At 45.1% G+C, this 20,363-nt stretch overlaps 1 protein-coding gene across 1 annotated transcript; it reads right to left on the minus strand.

The window, feature by feature from the left end:
- Positions 1-677: 677 nt before the first annotated feature.
- LOC137469993 (serine/threonine-protein phosphatase 4 regulatory subunit 3B-like) lies at positions 678-6,902 on the minus strand. Its single transcript, XM_068182986.1, has 9 exons — positions 6,350-6,902; positions 5,010-5,087; positions 4,687-4,800; positions 3,804-3,920; positions 3,472-3,603; positions 2,715-2,817; positions 2,097-2,255; positions 1,251-1,420; positions 678-908 (listed from the first exon to the last, which is right to left on the minus strand). Exons 1-9 carry the CDS (start codon positions 6,896-6,898, stop codon positions 744-746), a joined length of 1,587 nt encoding a protein of 528 aa, XP_068039087.1. The 5' UTR covers positions 6,899-6,902; the 3' UTR covers positions 678-743.
- Between the last annotated feature and the right edge of the window lie 13,461 nt (positions 6,903-20,363).

Genomic DNA, 20,363 nt, shown 5'->3' on the forward strand with positions numbered 1-20,363 from the left:
GGATTTGGGTGAATTTGTCCCTAACTAAGGTACCCTGTACAAGGCTATTGCTGACTGTGCCACATTACACCCAGTAAAGCTCCACGAGGCTTCTCTGCTGTCCTACGTGAGGACAGAAGCTTCCATAGAAGTTCTCTCCCACCTTGGGGGCTGTCTCCACTGTGGTCCCAGTTCTGTACGTTGGGTAGGAGCCGTTGGAGCTTGCTGGTGACGTTGGAGCTGCCTTCTCTTCACCTCTACTGAACAGCACACCTTCATCCACCTGTGAGACTACTGCTTCTTTGGCGAGTGTCTCACCAGGCAATATGAAGGGGACACTGCAAGAGACATAGGACAAGTGATTGAAGCTTTGCCTGATGTTTCAGACTCAGCCAGGTCATAAATGGCTTCCACAACTTTAGAATTAGGTGAGTGATTCAGAGAAGACAATCCAGCTCCATCCCTGCTTCCACCCTCACCATAAGCTTCACAAATACCCCGGTGATAATGAGGCAGACTGAATCCTAACGCAGAAGAACAAAGCAAGATTCTGCTCTTCATCAGCTGAGAATTTTCTCAGCAGAACATTTAATCTGCTGACCACATCAGCTCTACTCAGAGAAAGGTAGGTGGAGGTTTACTCTAACCCAAGAAGTTTTCAGCAAGAATGCAATCCAACCCCAATCCCAGCCACCTGCTTCTGCTGCTCTAGGGGAAATGAAAAACCAACCAGCAGGCCTGCAGAATGGCAGTCCCTGGCAGCCTCATAAGACAGAAACTGGGCCATACCTGTTCAGTTTCTTGTTTTGCTGGCCTTTTGCTTGCTCATATTTTGCCTTCAGTCCCTGGAATGTCTGAATGTATTTGACAGATTCCAGTGCATCCGAGAAGTTTTCAACTATATGTGTAATAAGGAACTGAATATCCTCCTGAAGAAGAACATAACAGGATTTCAGTCTCAAAGGTTCACACACAGAAAGTTAGAAAGCTTTTAACTTTATTTTGGAAAGTAACTGATTCTTTGTCCAGAACCAAAATATTCTTGTCGAGAACAAATGGGAAGCAATCCGATTTATTCTTAAGGAAAAAGCTGAGATCCAGAGAGAATAATTTAACTTCCCTTAGAAATGGACAATCGACAGTAAACGTCCCAGACCCGTTTGTGACCCTTCCAGTAAAACAGGATGGTTGCTATCTTGGAAAATCTGCCTTTTGCCTCTTGCCCTGCGAGGTCATGGATGTGTTGGTGCTGAGGCTGCTGCTGAACTCACCTTTTGGATGAATTCAAGCAGCTCCATCGAGGCAGACTTGAGCAGGTCGCACTTATTCCTGTTGTCCAACACAGCACTTACAACGGGTTCCAACAGGTTCCCCAGAGTGATGTAACGGTTATAAATGTCATCTTTCAGGCCAATTATCCTTCTCATAAAGCGAAGAGCAGCTGTGTGAAGAAAGACATTCAAGCATTCAACAACCACATGGCAGGCTCTCACCTTCTTGTGGAACAGTTGAAAAACCTGGTGTTACCCCAAGAGGAAGATGCAGCCCTAAAGTGCAGAAGCAGATTTGTTGATAGGTCACCTTTCTTTCCCTTCTTGGACTTTCCTGGCTATTTGAAGGTCATCAGGAACCATGGATTTCTTTCTCAAGTCCAGCAGCAATGCATTCCAGCATGCATGAAATTAAACTATTAACTCCCCACTGTGCTTTTGTCCTTGTTCCCCTCCCAGAACCAGCCCTAAGTCTTTAAAGATTCTGGCTCACAGAATTTCATTCACTCTCCACAAGGAGAACCAGATTTAGGACATTATTAAGAAAGGACAACATTTCCACTGAAATGCGGCAAGAAATCTGATTACAAAGGATCCTCTCATGAAGATTTGAAAGAATCCCTGTAGACTTCAAAAGAGACAACAATCCTCTTCCCACAAGAAACTGCATTGGTCTGTGCTTACAGACAGCTGCTACCTCCTTTGTTCCAGATTACTGAATTGTAGCCTGTAAAACACAGCAACTGAGCAGGAATTCTGAGTTCAAGTGTACATTGGTACTGGTGCACCTTCCACACAGGACACACAAAGCCTTGGAAAAGGAAATCACGACAGTTCCGTACTCACTCAAAGCCAGAAATTTGTGTTTGGATTTCATCAAGACCAGTGTTCTTCTTAGGAGGTCTTTCTTGAGAATGAAAACCTTCATGTGGTACTTGTGCCGTTCCACACAAAAAGACAACAGCTCCAAAACTGAGGCAAGTATTTCTGCTGTTCGATAATTATCTACAAGAAAAATTAATGCCATAAGTTGTACAAAAAGATAAACAATGTACTGTCAAAGTACACTGCGCTCAGTTGCTATTGCAATTCCTGACAGATTTTAGTGGAGTTTTGTTTTACTGGATTGCTTTGGGGAGCAGGACATTGGGACCGAACAAAACAACAAACACAACTGCGCCTTTTTTGCCTTTACAGTAAATATTCTTTAAAATTAGACGAGCAAAACCACGGCATTATTCTCAATATACATGAAGGAAGTACATCTTTACAAAGTACGCCATCAAGCTATGTCAGCATTCACAGCTTCAGGAAGGGGCTATGAAGAGTCCTGCCCCCATAATCCCTGTCCCTGGAGGAACAGCAGCTTGCAGCAAGTGTATTCCCAGCAGGCATCACAGGTCTATTGCTGTTACCAGGACTGTAAGGCCCTTCAAAGGGAAAAAAAACTAAAATTGTCATTACCTATGTCATACCACTCTTCTGATGTATCAGCCGGAAGCGGCGCTGTAAGAACATCAATGTAACGGTCGTAGAAGATATCGAGAAATTCAAATACTTCTAAATTCTGAAACAACAATAATTTCATTAAACACTGGCATTCACATACAACCTTTCAAATAAAAAAAGAGTAGTAACAGAAGAAACAGCCTCCAAAGAATCCTTCCGAGTTCTTTGGATCTGCAGCACTGTCTCCACACAAGATCAGTTTCTTCATTTTGGGACAAACGTGTGTTTCTTGTGTCTCCAAACAAGCTAGCTATCATTAAAAGAATTCCCAGCATGGATGCAAATATATACTGGAAAAAACATCAACGACTCAAAGTGCTTGCCAAAGTGTCCTTAAACCATTCTGAAGTGTACGTAGTTTTGCCCAGAACAACCTGCAAACCGTTTTACAGGTATTCTGCTACGTAACGATGTATTAAAATCTTTCAAGATTTATCATCCAGATGGAGAGAGCTGTGGTCAGACAGTGCTATGGCACTGGCACATGGGATTGTGTGGTTTAATACTGGCACGATGCCCCAGACACATACCTTTCAGCAGCAAAATTAGCTTATCTTTTGCTTATTTAAAGTCGTTATCAGACCACGCTCCAATCAATTTTAAAAAATCCTATAATTTTTTATCCTCTGCCCACAATGACAGCAATAGAGAATATCAGGCTTTTAAGTTTGCCAAGACAGTATCATGTTTTCTGCCATTCATGTTCTCTTACACTAGCTGTGGCCGGCATTTTCTCTGGATCGATCAAAGTGCACAAAGTCTCCGTTAATTGATTATTTCCTCCAAATTCAGGGTCAGGATGACAGATTATCTGCTCAATGACCACAGTGATGAGTTGGGTGTCCTGCAAAAAAAAAAAAAAAACCAAAGAAAGAAACCACAAGATAATTACTGACAAGAATGGAATGAGTTCCCCACTTTCTGCAATTCTTTAAAAATGAAAATTAAAACAAAACACAGAAATTTAGCTTTTCTTTTGCTGGTTATTTTCCTCTTTGCCCTAAAACTGGTATAGTCAACAGACTCCTTACCACTTTTACTTACATTCTTACTCTCCTGGGCCTCTTGCATTACAAAATGTTGGATGGTGGCTGGACAAAATTCTACTAGATAAAACAATATATCTGCAGCAGCAGATCTAACCTGGTGATTATCCACTCCCTCACAAAAAAAAAAAAAAAAAAGAGATTAATATGTAAGAGTTAATAAAGTTTGGTATTTATTATCAGGTGTAGCTGCAAAGAGAAGGTAGTTTAATAACTGGGGAACATTTTGTCACAAAACTTTTCATGAGAAACACGATAATATGGTTACAGAAGAAGCACAAGGAACCAGGCAAATCCTTTCCCTACTGTTTTCCTCCTTTGGAAAGGACACAAGGCTTTCTGTGTATTTGAGAGCCTTAACGTAGGCTGGAAACATTCACAACGTCCTACTTGCTTGAATATCTAAGACTTTATTGGTTTTCTATGCCCGCTACCCACAAGTTTTGAGTTTTGTACTAAAGGACCAACTGCGCAAACCAAGGTGTACCACAGTTTCTGTGCCCATGGACAGGCAACAAGAATCCAGAACTTTCCTTAAGGGACGTGTCTTTATCTGATAAAAAACCAACAATCAAGCTTCCACATGAAAAAGTCTTTTTCACCTTTTGGCTACCTTGTCACAAGGACTTCACGGCCCTCAGACTTCTCCATCATGAAGTCTGAAAAGTAAAACTAGTAAGAGCAGTCAAGCAAGGCTACTCCAGAGCAGAACTGTGGGCAGCTTCTGGATTCTGGACATTACCAGAAACCTCCATTCTCAGCAGAGCAAAACTCTCCAATCAGACTTATAAAAAAGGTGCTCGGCAGATTTAAAAAAAAAAATGCTATATGGCTGTGGGCTTTTCTAGTTTTATTAAAACCAGTTCTAAGTTTTCACTTACCAGTAACATTTCAAGAATTGGAAGAAATCCCAACTTTGCCAAAGTTTGAAGAAATTCATCTCTTTTCTCAGGTGAGGTGCAAGAAAAGGCACAGAATTCCTTGAAAAACTTTAACTGGTGCACAGAGGAAAAAAAAAAAAGGTTTTGTGTATTTGAGTCAGAAAATTCTCTGAAAGAGGGAAACAGTCACAATTTGTACTGGGGGCTGTACTGCCTGATTCTCCAGAAGTACTTCTAAGACTGCAGAACTCTGAGCAGTTTCACTTTCTACTTCATCCCTCTCATTGAAAGCCTTTGAGGAACCACCGAGACTGCTAACTTACCAATTCAAATTGTTGCTCACCAGCTGTAGCTTCATTTCTTAATTGTGCAAAAACGTCAGGCAAAAATTCCTTATCTTTCTGTGGAGCAGACCAAAAGAGCACAAATTAACCAGTGCCTTCTGGAAACGGAAAATACGATCTCTCTAGGATCCCACACTGCACAAGCTTTCCTCACTGCCATTCTTTTTATCACAAAGGAGGCAAATGCTAGAGTACACATCCAGCAGGATCATTCCTGGTCTTTCCGCATTCCTCCTGTGCAGCTGAAGCAGCTCCAGGTCACCAGAGCCACAGGTAAAGCTGGGCACAGGGCATGATCCCTAAAGCTGATCCCTAAATTCATCTCTACAGTGCGACATTTCCTCTCCTCTGCCGTGCCACCCCTATGCTTTGCAGTTCTGCCAAACCCCACAGACTCGCTGTGGGATTTGCTACACCCACACACACATCAAAAGGACAAAAAAGGACAGTCCTGATTTGTTTCAGATGCCCTCACAGCACTTTGCACCTAAACTTCTAGGGAAGCAAGTGGTACGCTCCTGATGTAAAAAGTGCTAGCCAAGAGAAAACCTTGGCCCTACTGTACCTGCACCATTCATACTACACTGTGAACATCCCAAGGGGATCAGTTTCCCTCTTTTGGATCTGCAGCATTGCAAAGCACCTTTTCAGTCCATCTCTGTGGTGGGGACTCAATGAACAGATTGCAGTTTGGCTGCTGCCACATTCTCTGAATCTCACTTGCAGTAAAACCAGCTCTCCCACATGCAGGCACTCTGCTTTGCCAGGATGGGAAACTTTTGTGACTATTATTTGCTTTTCAGATTCACATCCTCTACTGGTATAAGAAATTTAAGGATATCTAGGACAACACTACGCTTTTTGTAAAGCATTTCATTCTTTACACTCCAAGAAACCCAGAAACATCATCATCATCTCTCAAGTGTTTTGGCACTTTCTGCCGTATCTGTCCAGCCATTTCTTTGCACCCCTTTACGTGGAAAACAGTGTAATAAACGTCCCTGGAACGAAATACCGGAAGTTACGTGTTCCTTAAATGCTTATACAAAACCAGCTCCAGAGGTTTGCTTGGCAACCAAAGAGAAGGACTTTATCTTGTTAGAGCCCATAAAAAGTATTAATGCGTTCACCTGAAATTTATCATTTTGAAAATACCAAAAGTCCAAGGGATCAGAAAGAAGGGAAGGCATTCAAAACATTGTGCAAATGAAAGTGCCTGTGATTAACTTCTACAGTATTCACCCGCTTTAAATCATTTCCAAACTACAGCCAGAGGGATCTCTACAGAGCACATCTAAGCCACATTAAAAAACACTTACCTGCAAGGCTTCTAGAATCTCCTCTTTGCTGGAGCTGATGAAGGAGTTGAGGGTAGAAAGAAAACCCACTTCAAAATCCGACGAATTAGGCACGATGATGTCGTAAATGTACTGTGCCCGGGACGTCTGGCGGATCTTTTCCCTGAGTTCAGGGTCTCTGATAGGAATGACCTCCTGACGCTTTGCTGTTTTGGTCAAGAATTCCCTGTGCCATCCTGGCTGAGCCAAACTGGGATCATATTCAAGGCATCCAGCAACACCCAGAATACACTCATCAGAAAACAGCACCTCAAACAGAATGTTTTTGTCCAGGTACAAAATTCCTCTCACGATGTCAAACAGGAGGCGCAAGCCTTCAGTGTTCTTTACTCTCTCACAGACTTGGAAAAGATGTAGCAGCTTTGGAATATAGCCTTTCTTCCTCAAGGCCAGCGCTAGCTTTCTCTTACGGATGGGTGAGAGGCGAACAGAAGCCACTAGCTCTGCAATCTCTCCAAGTCTGTGGAGGCCACAGGTGGGAAGGTCCATCAAATGACTAATTCTACCCATGTCTTTAGGCCTAGCTGACTGCCAGAGAATGACACCAATAGCCAAAGGGGACGAGAGAGAAGCAAGACAGGAGCCCACTCTGCACTGTCCTCCTGGTGCTCTGCCCCTCCAACTGCCTCAGGTGTTCTTCAGGCATTGTGACGTCACCTGGATTGGAGCCTGCTGATTGGTCCGTCCCTCTAACTCCCAGAATATAGAATGTTGGGCTCGTGACCAGGGTCACGGTAAGTGACCAACGGCTGCTGTCTGCTGTTGACCTTTTAGAACTTCTAAGGTTCTAAAGTTCTTCCAGTACCTGCTGGGGGCCTGTGAGAAGGCTGGAGAGGGCCTCTTCCCAAGGGCAGGCAGGGAAGAGGGGGAATAGCTTCAGCTGTTTCTATTGGAGATTAGGAAGAAATGCTGAACAATAAGAGTGGCCAGGCACCGGCACAGCTTGCCCAGAGAGCTCGTGGCTGCCCCAAGCCTGGAAGTACCGAAGGCCAGGCTTGGAGCTACATGGTCTAGTAAAAGATGTCCCTGCCTATTGCAGGGGCGTTGGAACCAGATGAGCTTTTCGGTCCCTTCCAAACCTAGCTCTGCTCAAATTGTCATCATGGAAGCATGCTGGGACACTTCCCGAACTGCACTGGAGGGCTATGGGCTTTTCAGAAGCCAGAGGCTGGGAAGCGGGGGGTTCCGTGTTAAAGAAACTTCCCTGTCCAACCACCCAAGAGCCACTTTGGAGTCACTCTCACATCACCTCATGTGGGATCAAAGGCCTTCCCAGCTGTATCCTCCACTCCCACAAAGTCAGACCAGGTTTCCTTCCCAGCTTAGCCCTGGGTTTCCCATAGCAGAGTCCCAGATGTCCAGATCCTCAAAACAATTTAATCATGATGCAGTAACTAAATAAACAAAAGAACAACTCAAGCTGGTGCCTCTGAGGAGGAACTTGAATAAAGAAACTCGTGTGCTTTTATCCCCTCACCATCTAAGGTCATGAAGGTCTGGGCTCATCAGCTCCTACTGTGCCTCTGAGTCCCCTGGCTGCCCCACAGGTCCCTGTGCCCTTTGTAATGCAAAGGGCAGTTCATGGCCTCTTGCCTTGGCCTCCTCAGAGCCCAGCCTGCATCTTGTACTGCAGCTGCATCCCGAGTTTCCTGCACTGAATGCATTCTTTAACACCTACCTCACCAACATCTGCTGAGAAAGTAATACAGCAGGCTGCAAGCAACCAAGGGCACTCCTGGAGCCCTTGTGTAGAGGACAGCTTCCTGCTCCAGGTATTAGACGAGCCATCCAGAGGTTGTGGATGCCCCATCCCTGGGAGTGTTGAAGGCCAGGCTGGATGGGGCCCTGAGAAACCATGTCTAGTGAGAAGCATCCCTGCTCATGGCAGAGGGGTTGGAACGGGATGATCGTTAAGGTCCCTTCCCATGAAAACCATTCTATGATCCTATGATTTGGAAGAGATATAAAACCAGCAATAACTGTGTCATGGCTCTTACCCCGTGTTGGCTTGTTAATAGCAGCTGGTTTTGTCTTTTCAGTAAGTGCAAAGAATCATTCGTGTTTGTGCAACACCTTAGGAACTTCAAAAGACATTGTAAGTGTTCTTTTCCTGTCGGTTAATTTAAAGCTGCTACATGTCCCTTCTTACCACATGCACTAAGGGCCACACTGGCCCTTCCAGCAATAGGACACCTGCTGCAGTAAGGGAGACATCAGTGACAATGAACAATTCCACTAGCCCATTAGGGCTGGAAAGCCTTTTGAAATCAGATGGCAATGAACAGGTCCAGTGCTTCACAAATTAAGGGTGCGTCCCAGCTTCTTCTACCCATGGGGATGCCTTGAAAAGCCTACAAATGAAACAACACACACTTTCAAGATACTATTAGTATAGGAGGTAATATAAAGGCTGCTGCTTATTGGAGGCCTCCAGGGGCAGATATGGAAAATGTCCACAAAATGCACACACACACACAGACCCCCAACCCCCCCCCCAACACCCCGGGGTAAATGCAATTTTCTAAGTTTAGCAAATTAGCATAATTGGCAAAAATCACCAGTCAGAGACAAAACTGGTGGGGCAATTTCCCGCAGTTCAACCCTTCCCTGATTCCTGCCTCCCCTTCTTAGGGACTAAACATTCTTGATGAAAATGCATCTCAAAGAGCTGGTTTTGACCTTGGTTCCTAGGGAGAAACAAGACAGGACAGGGGCCTTTTACCCTCTGGGGCTTGGAGCTCTGGAATATATTTTGTCTTTCTGCCCAGGGAAAAAGGTAAGGAAAAGGACTGGGACAATTCATACACTATCAGGCTACAAATACATCTGTAAAGAACACTGAGAATATGTGAGAAAAAAAAAAGGCAAAAATCAATTCAGCATCAATGGAAAACTGCATCTGAAATGTTCTGGAGGCCTTTAGAAAATTCTAAAAACAAGTGACTGGCGTTTTTCACACACATGTAAAGGCGAACAAAGCCCGGGAGTTCTTTTCTTCTTCTGGCCTTGAGCAGGTAGGGAGATGCAGCCCCGGCCAGGCCCGCTTGGCTGCGGCCTGCGCGGCCGAGCCCCAGCGGCTGCCGGGGAAGGGGAGGCCATCGGCCGCTGGGATCCTGACTGCCGCCTCCCCTTCCCCTGCACGGCTGCCAGAAAAAACCCTCTACCGTGTGAGAGACGGTCCGAAGTTTCCTTCATTTGCCTCACGACCGTCGCAAGGACCCTGCAGGCCCTGGCAGGAGTTCTGGCCTGGCCCAGGTGGATGCGGACGCTTGCCCAGTGACTGTCAGCAGGTGCGCTCGCTGTGCTCCTACAGAAGGCTGCGTTCAAACAGGTTGTGACAAGCGGTGGCCTGTGCCTGCATGCCTGCACCTGCTTCACAGACCCATGAGCTCTTCACAACGGCCCCTCAATCTTGCCCACCTTCTGGCCAGATGCCGCTCGCTCTGGCTAAAGACTGTAAAAACTGTACATTTTTGGGAAGACTTTGGTTAACCCCCACGGACGATGGCAAATCTGTGCAGCTGGACCATCGAGGATCTCATCTCGAACGGTGGTAGCTATATTCCCCTTCTTCCCCTCCTTTTTCTCTATTCTTTATTTTCTTTTTCTGTCCCCTCGATCGCATGTGCTGTCGGAACCTAAATAAAGGTGCATTTGTTGTGATGGAACTGATGGTCCCCTGCTGTTTGCCTTTTTGCACTTTTGGGATGGGTTAACAAACCATCACGACACCCCGCACGAGCGGATCGTGACACACCGTGAACACCTCCAGCCGCCGGATGGAAGTCGTCTGGCCCAGGGGCTGTCCCAGCGCCACGTGGCTGAAATCAGAGCCGGCTCTGCAGCCCGGGCAACCCAGCGGGGGCCAGGCCCCTTCCCGGGGAGCCTGCCAGGCCCTGTCCCGGCAGGGCCAGGCCATGCTCCGATGTAGCGCTGGCCGAGCCGGGTCTCTCCCACCCCTAGCATGGCCAGACCCGCCCGCGGCTCGGCTGAAATTCTGCCACTGCTGAGTTTCACCAGGAACTGCCGGAAACGAGGAGGAGAAGCCCTCAGCCCGCAGCTGAAATTGAGCACAACAAAAAAGCGAAGACCAGCCGTGCAGCCAGAGAAGCCACTGCCCTTCTGGCCCAGGCCCCCTGAGATTCTGACACAGCCTCCCCGCTCCTCCCAGCGCGGCCTGAAACTTGTCACCGTGAGTGTTCTGGCCACTGCCCAGCAGGGATGACATGACCATCTGCAGGCTCCGGATCAAATACACTCTTTAAATGAGACCTGCAGACCTCAATCCTCTTTCCAGTGAGCAAAATGGACGCAGGAAAGACACAGCGAGAAACAACATGAAGACACCAAGGTCACTAAAGAAGGAGTCAAGTCTCAGGAAATCAAGTCTTGCATGGGGTCTTACATTTGACATTTTTTCTTAATGTATAGAAACAAAAAAGCTTCATCTTAATCTACACAAACTCTATTTTCTCTTGGTTTAGTCTGGATATCATCCAAAGCAAGGCTTGATTTATCAATAGAAAGCCAACCTGATGAAAATTTACAAACTATGTTCCTTGTTTTTAAAACTTAGAACAGATGTAATATTGATTTCCTACATAGCATACATGCGTGCTACATAGTATCACTGGTAGAAGTATCAGTGTTTTGTGACTTCAGTTATTAAAAACTACAGGTAGAAAAAATTTCTTTGGTACTTGAATTTTCCGTACTTCCCTAGAAAATAGTGTCTGAGGAACCAAGTGGTATGTGTATCTTCTACTTGCATTCGGGCAATATTATCTGTATTACTTTGAGCACACTGAGGAAAAGTCTACTCCAGAGCTAAGGAACTGATGACTGAAAGAAGTTATGAATACAAACTCTCCAACTATGAATATAACAGATAAGTCACATTCTTAATACAGATGAATCTCTAAAAATTAAATGGGACGAAGCTCAGACTTTCATCCTTTACCTGCCTGTGGATTTGGGTGTTCCCCAATGACTTACAGAAAATATTTTTACATGGCACTTTAGACCTAGGAGCAGTCTTCCGGTCTATAAACTTCACTTTTAATTTCTGTTGGGTTACTTACTACTCAGTATAAAAGAACCACTAGTAGATTACATGAAGCAGGGCACAAGATTAGGGTACTTATATTAAAGCTAGCAAAGAAACAGTTTAGATTAGAAGTCAATGACATTTACCACCAAAATGACAGGAGTGCACATAGAGTCCTTTCACTCGGTCCTAAGCAGAGTAAGCACAAAGAGCTGGTGCCATGACTTTGGGGAGAAAGCTCCACATGTTTCCCGGGAATGTGCAGACGATTTCTGCTTTGTGAAAGTTTGGTATAGCTTTTACAGTTAGTAAAATGAAGCATCTGTTGGTCAGAAATTCCAGTTTATCTTTCTACATGTGCTTCCACAGCAAGATGTTCACTGTCACCTAAAAGCATCAATTCCATGGTGCTGAAAGGACTCACTGCAAGGCAAACTGTCTGGACTGAGTCATTGCACCAGGGCTTAGGTGAGCTTAGGTGAGATGGCCTGAGTTATTTCATCAGCTAACGAGCAGCAGATATGCTCTCGTGTGGTGGGGGAAGATGTCCTGCTACAGACCTTGCCGAGGGCCTCACAGACTGAAAAAGCCAAGACAAGGAAGTGAGCTGGTGATCACAGGGCTGCCTTGGCCTACTCCAAAACTGTCGTGGCCAAACAATGCTACTGGTCAAATGCCAGTTTTGCATGTATTAGCAGAGGTAAAGAGATGTTTTTACATTCTGGAAATCTCAGCTGGAGGAAAGAGAGTTTAGTATTTTAACAAGAACAGGCAAAGTAAAGATGAGGCATTTACTTGTAGAAATAAGTCAAAAATCTGCATCTTGAAGTCCATACTCCAAGTGTTTCACTTGACTGTTACCTCCACTTTTATATTCAGGAAAGCTGAAAGGACACAAGGAATACAGGCAACCAAATGTTCAGAATTAAACAGAATCATAGAATATATGGCAAGTACTAAAGCTATGAAAAAAAAAATCAGGATATGCCAATGTAATTGATATTCCTGTGCATTAAGACATAGCCTTTGAAAACATGATATTACTTTGTTTGATTGTAGAACTTTTAACTCATCATTACTGGTTACTTTACTCTTCTCACTAAGCACCTATAGACTTCAGACTAAATTACTTGTCTAGGGTGAATAAAACACACTCCATGCATTACTATAGAACTCCTTGGGGGAAGTCATCAAGTTCAGAAGTGGAAGGTCCAACACGAAAAACTCAGGTCTGTCTGTGAGAACATGGTGCAAGTGACTATCTGTAGGGATAACCGGCATCTCCAGCATTACACTGAGCTACTTGGAACGAGGAGGACAGGTATGAGTCTGCCAAGAGAGGAGCTGGTAGTGTCTGTCACTGCAAATGTAGGGGAAGGTCCAAGCAGAAGCTCTGACTGTGAGCCCGTTTTGCCCCAAAGTACATGAAGACCATGCAGCAGTGGTGGCCCTTGAAGAAAAAGCAGCAATCCAGAAGAACTTCAAGAATATCCATTTGCTATCTAACTTGCAGGAGCCAGACACCTGCCTCCATGATGGCATCTTTGAAAATCTCTACAAAGCAACCTCTCAGAAGTCTGCAGTTACCAAGCTCCAGTGCCCCCCTTCGCAATGCTAAGATGATGAAGTGCATTATTTATGGATTCAAATGGTACATTCTTCTTCCAAAATAATTGTTGTATGATTGGGATAATGCCCTTGATTGTCTGCCTAAGTGAAACTTGGGTAGTAAATAACTCTTGGCTTTCAGCCATTTGCTCAGTGGTCAGAGCTGACTGAAAACTTACCATCAAGGCCTTCAAGAATAATTAATCTTTTAAAATAAACAAAATATGTCAGAGTAGTACTCCTCTTCCTTACAATATTTTACAGTATTTTGGATCAAAATAATTTTAAAATGTCTTTTCCCCCTTCTAAAAACTTTTGCAAAAATGTACAAAGCAATTGTGACAATATTTTCCACCTTTTCTCCTCATCAACCTCTTCTTCTCATCAATCCTCTTGTCTAAGTAGATGACAGTCAAGACTGCAATAGGGAGTTATTACCTGTGCATAGACAATCGGTCTAGTGTCCATGCCACTGCAGCCTCGGGAAGGTTGCACTGATCCAGGATATTGCCTTGGACTTCCTCATGAATACAGAGATAAATAGGACTTACTGCAGAAAATACGGTAGCTATCTAATTAATGGGATATCTCTATTGTTTGTAGCAGAATTTGGATGAAGACTGATTGGTCTCTGAGTGGTCAGTGTTGAGACATATCCCCAGATGGAGGAAATGAAATGAGAGAAGGGGGTGTGCACCAAGCAAGTGAATGGAATCAGACTGTGGACTATCTCCACAGTCTTGTGAGATTTCACTGTCACAAAGTCTGATGTTTACTCTTGGCCTGTTGCCATGCCTAAGCACCAAGTATTTATTAGATAAATACTATAAAATTATTAGGAAAAATAAGCCAAACAGGAAATTAATAAAGACTCATTTATGTGAAAAAAAATGCTTCTCCCCATATCTGATAAATAGCCAGGCAGGCAGACTTGAAGGATCTCCATGTCAAATGCATATTTGAGGTACTGAAAAATAAATTTCAGTGAATTACAGCAGGTTCACCTGAAAGGATGCTAAATGTAGCTTCGTTTTTTATTCCTACTGGGCATGAAAAAAGTTTATACACAATAAAATCACTAGGTGAAATTAAAACATGCAGGAGACTTAAGCTTATTAACTTGCTTTTCCATTGGTTTTCCCAATTTTGACACAACAGAATAATCACTGTGGAGTTCCTCCTTATTTGGAATAAAAGGGCTCAATATCCAGTCATTTTTATTTCCTGATTTCTCATATTTGTCTTGTAAAACGAGCTCAAAGGAAAAAAAAAAAAAAAAAAACAAAAACAAATAACCTCCAGAAAAAAAAAAACAAAACCCCATGAAACAAAACAAAACAAAACCAAAAAACAAAATCTAATTTGGCTTGGGCATTTGAGGAATCTAATGCTTTGAATATTTTCAGGGCATAAGAAGCATAAATTGTATAATCACTATCAATAGCTTTTCTGACATCTCGGTCATTCATGTTGAAGCTGTGTTTTATTTCACTAGATGGTAACCACCAAAACCAGAAATCAAACAAAAAAGAGCTCTCGGTGATAGAAGCATGGGGATATGGCACAGAATGACACTCTCTGCCTTTGTTATCTGTGACCACCAGAAATACAGCCAGGAAGAGAGAGAACACCAGGGTTGCTTGAAGATGTGTATTAACTCTCAGGCTGTCAAAGCACACCAGCAGAAATGCATCTGCAGCAAACTCCTGAAACAAAGAATTACCTTATGCAACACCTTCTGAGGATGAAACTGCATTTTTTTTTCCTCCATAAATGCGGCTTCATGATTTAGTCTCTCCTCAATGTTGAATATAAGCTGTCAGTAGAGAGAAGGCTCTAGAAAATAAGTAGCTAGATGTGGTGAGCAGTCTGCAAGCTGCATGTAGTTCTGGTGGCAGTGTCTAGCACATAGACAAGAGTCACCCAAAACAAGCTCTCCTGATCTCACAGCTAGCTGGAAAATACACAAGAGCCATGTATTTAGTGTATTCCTGAACCCCGACTTGCACAAATACAAACATTTTTGTCCACTCATACATCAAACCTGTAGAGATAAAACCACCCAGATTTTTGCTGCTTTCTGGAGACACGAAACACAACCAGTGTAAGGGTTGCACATTAATTTTGCCTAGAGAATTGCTGGTCCTTTTGCAGTTCTCCAGTTTGGAATAGGACAGTCACCAACATGAGCTAAACTAAACAACCACAAAGAAGCGTTGGTAACCTGGTTTACTTTCCATGCAGAGAGATCTACCTAACTTCTGGAACAGAGAGATTTCTCTAGCAGAGAGAAATCTTCTTAAATAGATCATTCAGAGAAGCACTTTGAACTCATGATTTCATGGCTCCTGCACTCTCTCTTAGTCAGGTCTAAATTTCCCTGTATGTGTGGCAGGGGAGGTGTTATCTGTTCACACACATGTGAAATAAACAACTCAAATATTTTAAAGTCTAGAGTACCATTAAAAAGCCAGCCTTGGTCAAGAGCGATGGTTGTTACATTTATTCTAGATCCGACTGGCCATGAGGCCCTCACAATCCACCGTGTTCCAACCAGGCATTCGCTCTAGGTAAACAATTCTCCAAACACATTCCACATGAGAAAAACAAGGAGCAGAAATAGAAATTGTTTTCTCTTTCACTTCTCTCTTTGCACCTTTATAAAAATCCTGAAAGACAGAGAAATGTGCTTTCCACATATCACCGTTTTAGTACAAATTTAAAGAAATTAAAAATTATAAAAAATGGATCTGCAAGTCTTCTGCAGGACCCTTCAAAAGAGAGCAAACACATCTCAAGAGGTCCCCTTATCAATTTGCTTGCTATCAATCAAAAGCCAAATCAAATACTGATGTGGAATGTTCAGAGATCCTTTACCTGGAAACCATCTATCAAATCTCTAAAACAAAGCTTACAATACAATAACCCAAATAACAAGGAAAAGAATGCTCAAATTGCAAAGTCAAAACAGCTGATTCTCAGGAGAAGATGTCCATTAACTTGAAACGCTGATCTTGACATCCTCAAAAGTCCTTCTCATTGCTGAAACAGAACTGCTGAATCCTGAAACAAAACAACTGAAGAAAGTCCAAATAACCAATAAAAAACCCATAAAGAAAAAACAAATGTGACATCATATAATTATCAAACACCAAAACACTGAATGTCATCCCAGAGACTTCAACAACCGATAAAACCAACTCTGGGCTGATCATCAACCATGCAAACATACCATGCAAAAACCCATCACCAAATCAAAAAGAAAAAAAGAAAACTGAAAAATCTCTGAAATGCCATGGCCAAAACTCTTAAATCGACCACTTTTTTCTTGTTCTCTTGTCTTGTCAACCACCTCTATTTAATTAATCTCAAATCTGACTTCAATGATTTTTTTTTTTCCCGAACTCTTGGGATCAGAATGCCCAACAATAGCAGGCTTTAAGACACTGCGCAGCTGCCGGCCCCGGTCCATGCGGGCGGAGCCAAGATCCCAAACCCGGCCGTGGGGCTGGACCAATCGGCCCCAGCCCGGCCGGCGAGGCGGGGTCTTCATCTTCACAGCCCGCCCCCACCACGCGGCCAGCATCACGGCAATTCCTCCGGCATTTTGTTCATCCAGCACCTCAAACGAGAGCGTGACACACGAACTGCCCCAGGGCTCAGCAGAGAAGGTGCTTTCCCCAGAGAAATGCTGATTCTCAGGACTTGCGGCACGGCTGGGCCGGCACGCAGCTCCCTGACCCCTGGCAGCAGCACCCCCACGCTCTCCGGGCACAAGACCAGCGGCAGCATTCCCAGAACTCATCCCCCCCGCCCCCCAAACGGGAGCGGGAGGGACGAGGGGCCTCGAGCTCCCGCGGGAATCCCCCACCCAAGCAAGAATTGGACCAAGAAAAACTCTGTTCCCCAGAAAGGCACTAAACTTCATAACTTCCACTTTCGCGGCAGCTGCAAAGAGCTGCTGAGGAGCGCCAGCACTAGGGAACAGGCCGGGAGGGGACCCCGGGCTGATTGGAGGCGGCGGGGTCCGCTCCAGCGCGGCCCCAGGCTGCTGCTGCTCGCTGCTGCTGCTGGTGGCAGCGCCTGGGGACCCGGCGAAAGCCGCGGGAGGCGGCGGGGCAGCCGGGACCGGCGGGGACGGCGAGGGCGTCAGAGCTGATGTCGGCGGCGGAGCCGGCGCGGGGAGGTCCTCGGCCTCGGCTGCCGATGGCTCCATCGCCGGCTGCGGCGCCGGGGGGCTGGCTTCCAGCGCGGGAGGACCGGCTGCTGGTGCGGGGAGCGCGGCCGCCGCCGCGGCAGCGATGACGGGCGGTGCCGGAGGCACCGCTGTCGCTGCAGGAGGCGCGGCCGCCGACTCCGAGGCAGGGGCGGGCGCGGCGAGAGGGGCCGGCGCGGGAGCCGGCGCGGGAGCCGGCGCGGGCGGTGTCTCCGCCCCCGACGAACTGGCTTCAGGCTGGCTCTCAGCGGCGGGTGTGTCTCCCAGCTCCGAATGGGCAGGAGGAGGAGGAGGCACGGCTGCGGGCGGGCGGAGCGGCGAGGGAGGCGGTGTCTCCGCGTCCGCCGGGGTCGGGAGCGGGCCCGCCCCCTCCGAGGGGAGGAGCGGGGGCTCCCACGCTGCCGGAGCAGGAGGTGGAGGAGGCGGTGAAAAAACCTCCCTCTGCGCAGAAGCAGAAGAAAACTTCTGAGCCACGGACAAAGGCTCTGCCCCCCTCATTTCGCGGGGGGACACCTGCCGCAAAGGCTGGACTATCGAAAAAGGGGTCCATTTCTGGACTATCGGACGAAGCTCGAAATAAACTCTCATGTATCGAAACGCTCGGAGATCTCTCATGACGCTTTGCCTGATGAGGAAATATAGAGATCTCCAAGCTTCTGGATTCAAGGAAAAACCTAGATCCCTGAAAAAAACACGAGTGTCTGCATATTCATGAAACGCCAATAAATCATCCTCAGGGATATAAATTCCATAGACCTTAGCCAAATCTCTCCAGACGGCAAATATATGGCCATGTACACAATACAAACCAGTATCTATATCTTCCGACATTTCTTCCCAAAGGTGAAGTCCACCCCAGGTCAGGGCAGAATTATAATCAAAAATCAGTACCTTTTCAAAGGCAGGCAGAGGCGTCCGGTTACGGCAACTGCTCGGGGCTGCACCCGGTCCTATAGAGAGGGTTCCCACATCGTCTACTTCCCCTATCCCTCGCAGGGACGTCGGACATGCCTTTTCAAGAGGGTTCACCTCCTTTCCCGTGTAAAATCATGGTTGTGGACCGATCCAGGTCCTGGTTCTTCATTCAACATTAGGCATCACCACTTGTAGATGTCGGCGAACCCAACGGGAAGGATGAAGAGGTCTGACTTATTTCAGAAGGCTGAATGATTTCTTTACTATAATTATGCTATGACACATTAATATACTATATAAAAGAGATTACTAAAAAGTACATGCTACTCTTTCTAATGATCCTAACTCCCTCACAACTCGTGACCCTGTTCGCCAGAGTCCAGACACAGGTGGATCCCATTGACCGTCAGGCCCAGACAATCCACCGTGATCCAGCCAGGCATTCGCTCTAGGTAAACAATTCTCCAAACACATTCCACAAGAGAAAAACAAGGAGCAGAAATAGAAATTGTTTTCTCTTTCATTTCTCTCTGTGCATCTTTATAAAAATCCTGAGAGAGAGAGAAATGTGCTTGCCACACAAACTATTCCAGATATAATAATTAAATTTCCCCCTGAGCTATAAGGTTTGGGAGCTGAGCATTTCTTCTATAGTGTTGAATAAAAAAATTAGTTTCTGTTACAGGTTTCTAAAGAAAGTGCTCTGACAAATATGCTACCGATTTCTGCTGGAGTGATTTGGGTTGGCAGTGCAGTTCATTGCTTCTTATTTTCTGTTCTCATTTCACACCCAGCCAAGGTGACAAAAGCATAAAATCTTAAAGTAAGTTTTCTCAAGCACATAACATGGGGTTCAGATAGGCATGGAATGTTTTTGGAAAACCCCATTTTCCTGATGGAAGATGAAGTGTCACATTCATGGGGATTCCTGCAGCTGAATGGAATAAATGCTACGTCTGTGATAACCAATAACTTAACCAGTGAATGGCTAAAATGCTTTTTAGCTCCTAATCTGTGACCTACTGTTTAGGCTCCCATCAATCTCAGGGATTCTTTTTTCTCCACAGCTGAATGGAAAAAACCACATGTTTCTATTGAAAAGTCTTCTTTTACATAGGTAAAAAATTTGCTCTGTTCTTTTTTTCCTCTTTGGGAGTTTTCAAACGATGAAGTCCTCCCTCTGTATCCCTCAGCCAAGGGAACAGAAGTGACATGATGCTGATACATTTCAGAAGGACAAGGCACTCAGAGGGTGGGTGCTGCCATCACCTGCCAAGTTGCTTCCCATGGAAAAACCAAGCCAGTGGGAGGGCTGGAAGCACAGCACAGGAAGACAGTGCACTGCTGGAGAAGCTCAAGCTGGCTTCACCCTGATTCAGGGTGTCTTTCAGTTCAAAGGCAAAGAAGTTGGAAGGAAGCAACTTGGCTTTCAGAAGCCCATCACAGACCCCAAGAAAAGATGGATGTCTTGAGAATCAATTGCATCACCAGTAACCAAAAGGATTTGTTTTCTGATTTTACGCTTAGTTGTACAAAACTTTCAGACAAGCAACTCAGTGCTTTATATGTCAGTATTTCAAATTACATGGACATTGACTTTCCAGAATGCTGGAAACTCAGTGATGTGTTCAGCAGCAGAGCTACTGAGCATCCCTGGAGTGCAGATTTGTTCAACCACTGGCCTCAGCCTCTTGAGAGCCTATAGACAGCCAGATACTGAAATCTGCTAAAATAAAGCAACTTTAGGCAAAAGTAATTGCTTTACTTGCAAAGTTTGAGATGTGACCTGCAACTCAGTTTCAAAAGAGTAGAAATCTTTTTAAAACCCTGCTCTGACTTGGCCCTAACAGATGGAAAGTGAAGCCAAGAGCGGGGTTACCCTCTGCCCAGGGCATGGCACCACTGACTACAACAGTAACTCACAGGAAAAAAAGCAAACCCACCCAGTCAGGTTTCATGTAACGTTTTAATAAACTAGTATTTACAAATAACACATATTACAAAATTACAGCTTTCTTCGGGAATCCCGACGAGCTCTTTTCTTTGATGATGTTCCATCTTCTTCATTGTCAGGATAACCAAATGCTTCAAGTAGACCTCTCTGCCAATTAGAAAAAGGTAAAAACAAATGAAATTCCCACATTGAAAAAATACATGCTGCACATCTGTTTTCCCCCAAGTCTTAGGGG

This window comes from Anomalospiza imberbis, chromosome 3, assembly GCF_031753505.1.
Source record: "Anomalospiza imberbis isolate Cuckoo-Finch-1a 21T00152 chromosome 3, ASM3175350v1, whole genome shotgun sequence".
Lineage (NCBI taxonomy): Eukaryota > Metazoa > Chordata > Aves > Passeriformes > Viduidae > Anomalospiza > Anomalospiza imberbis.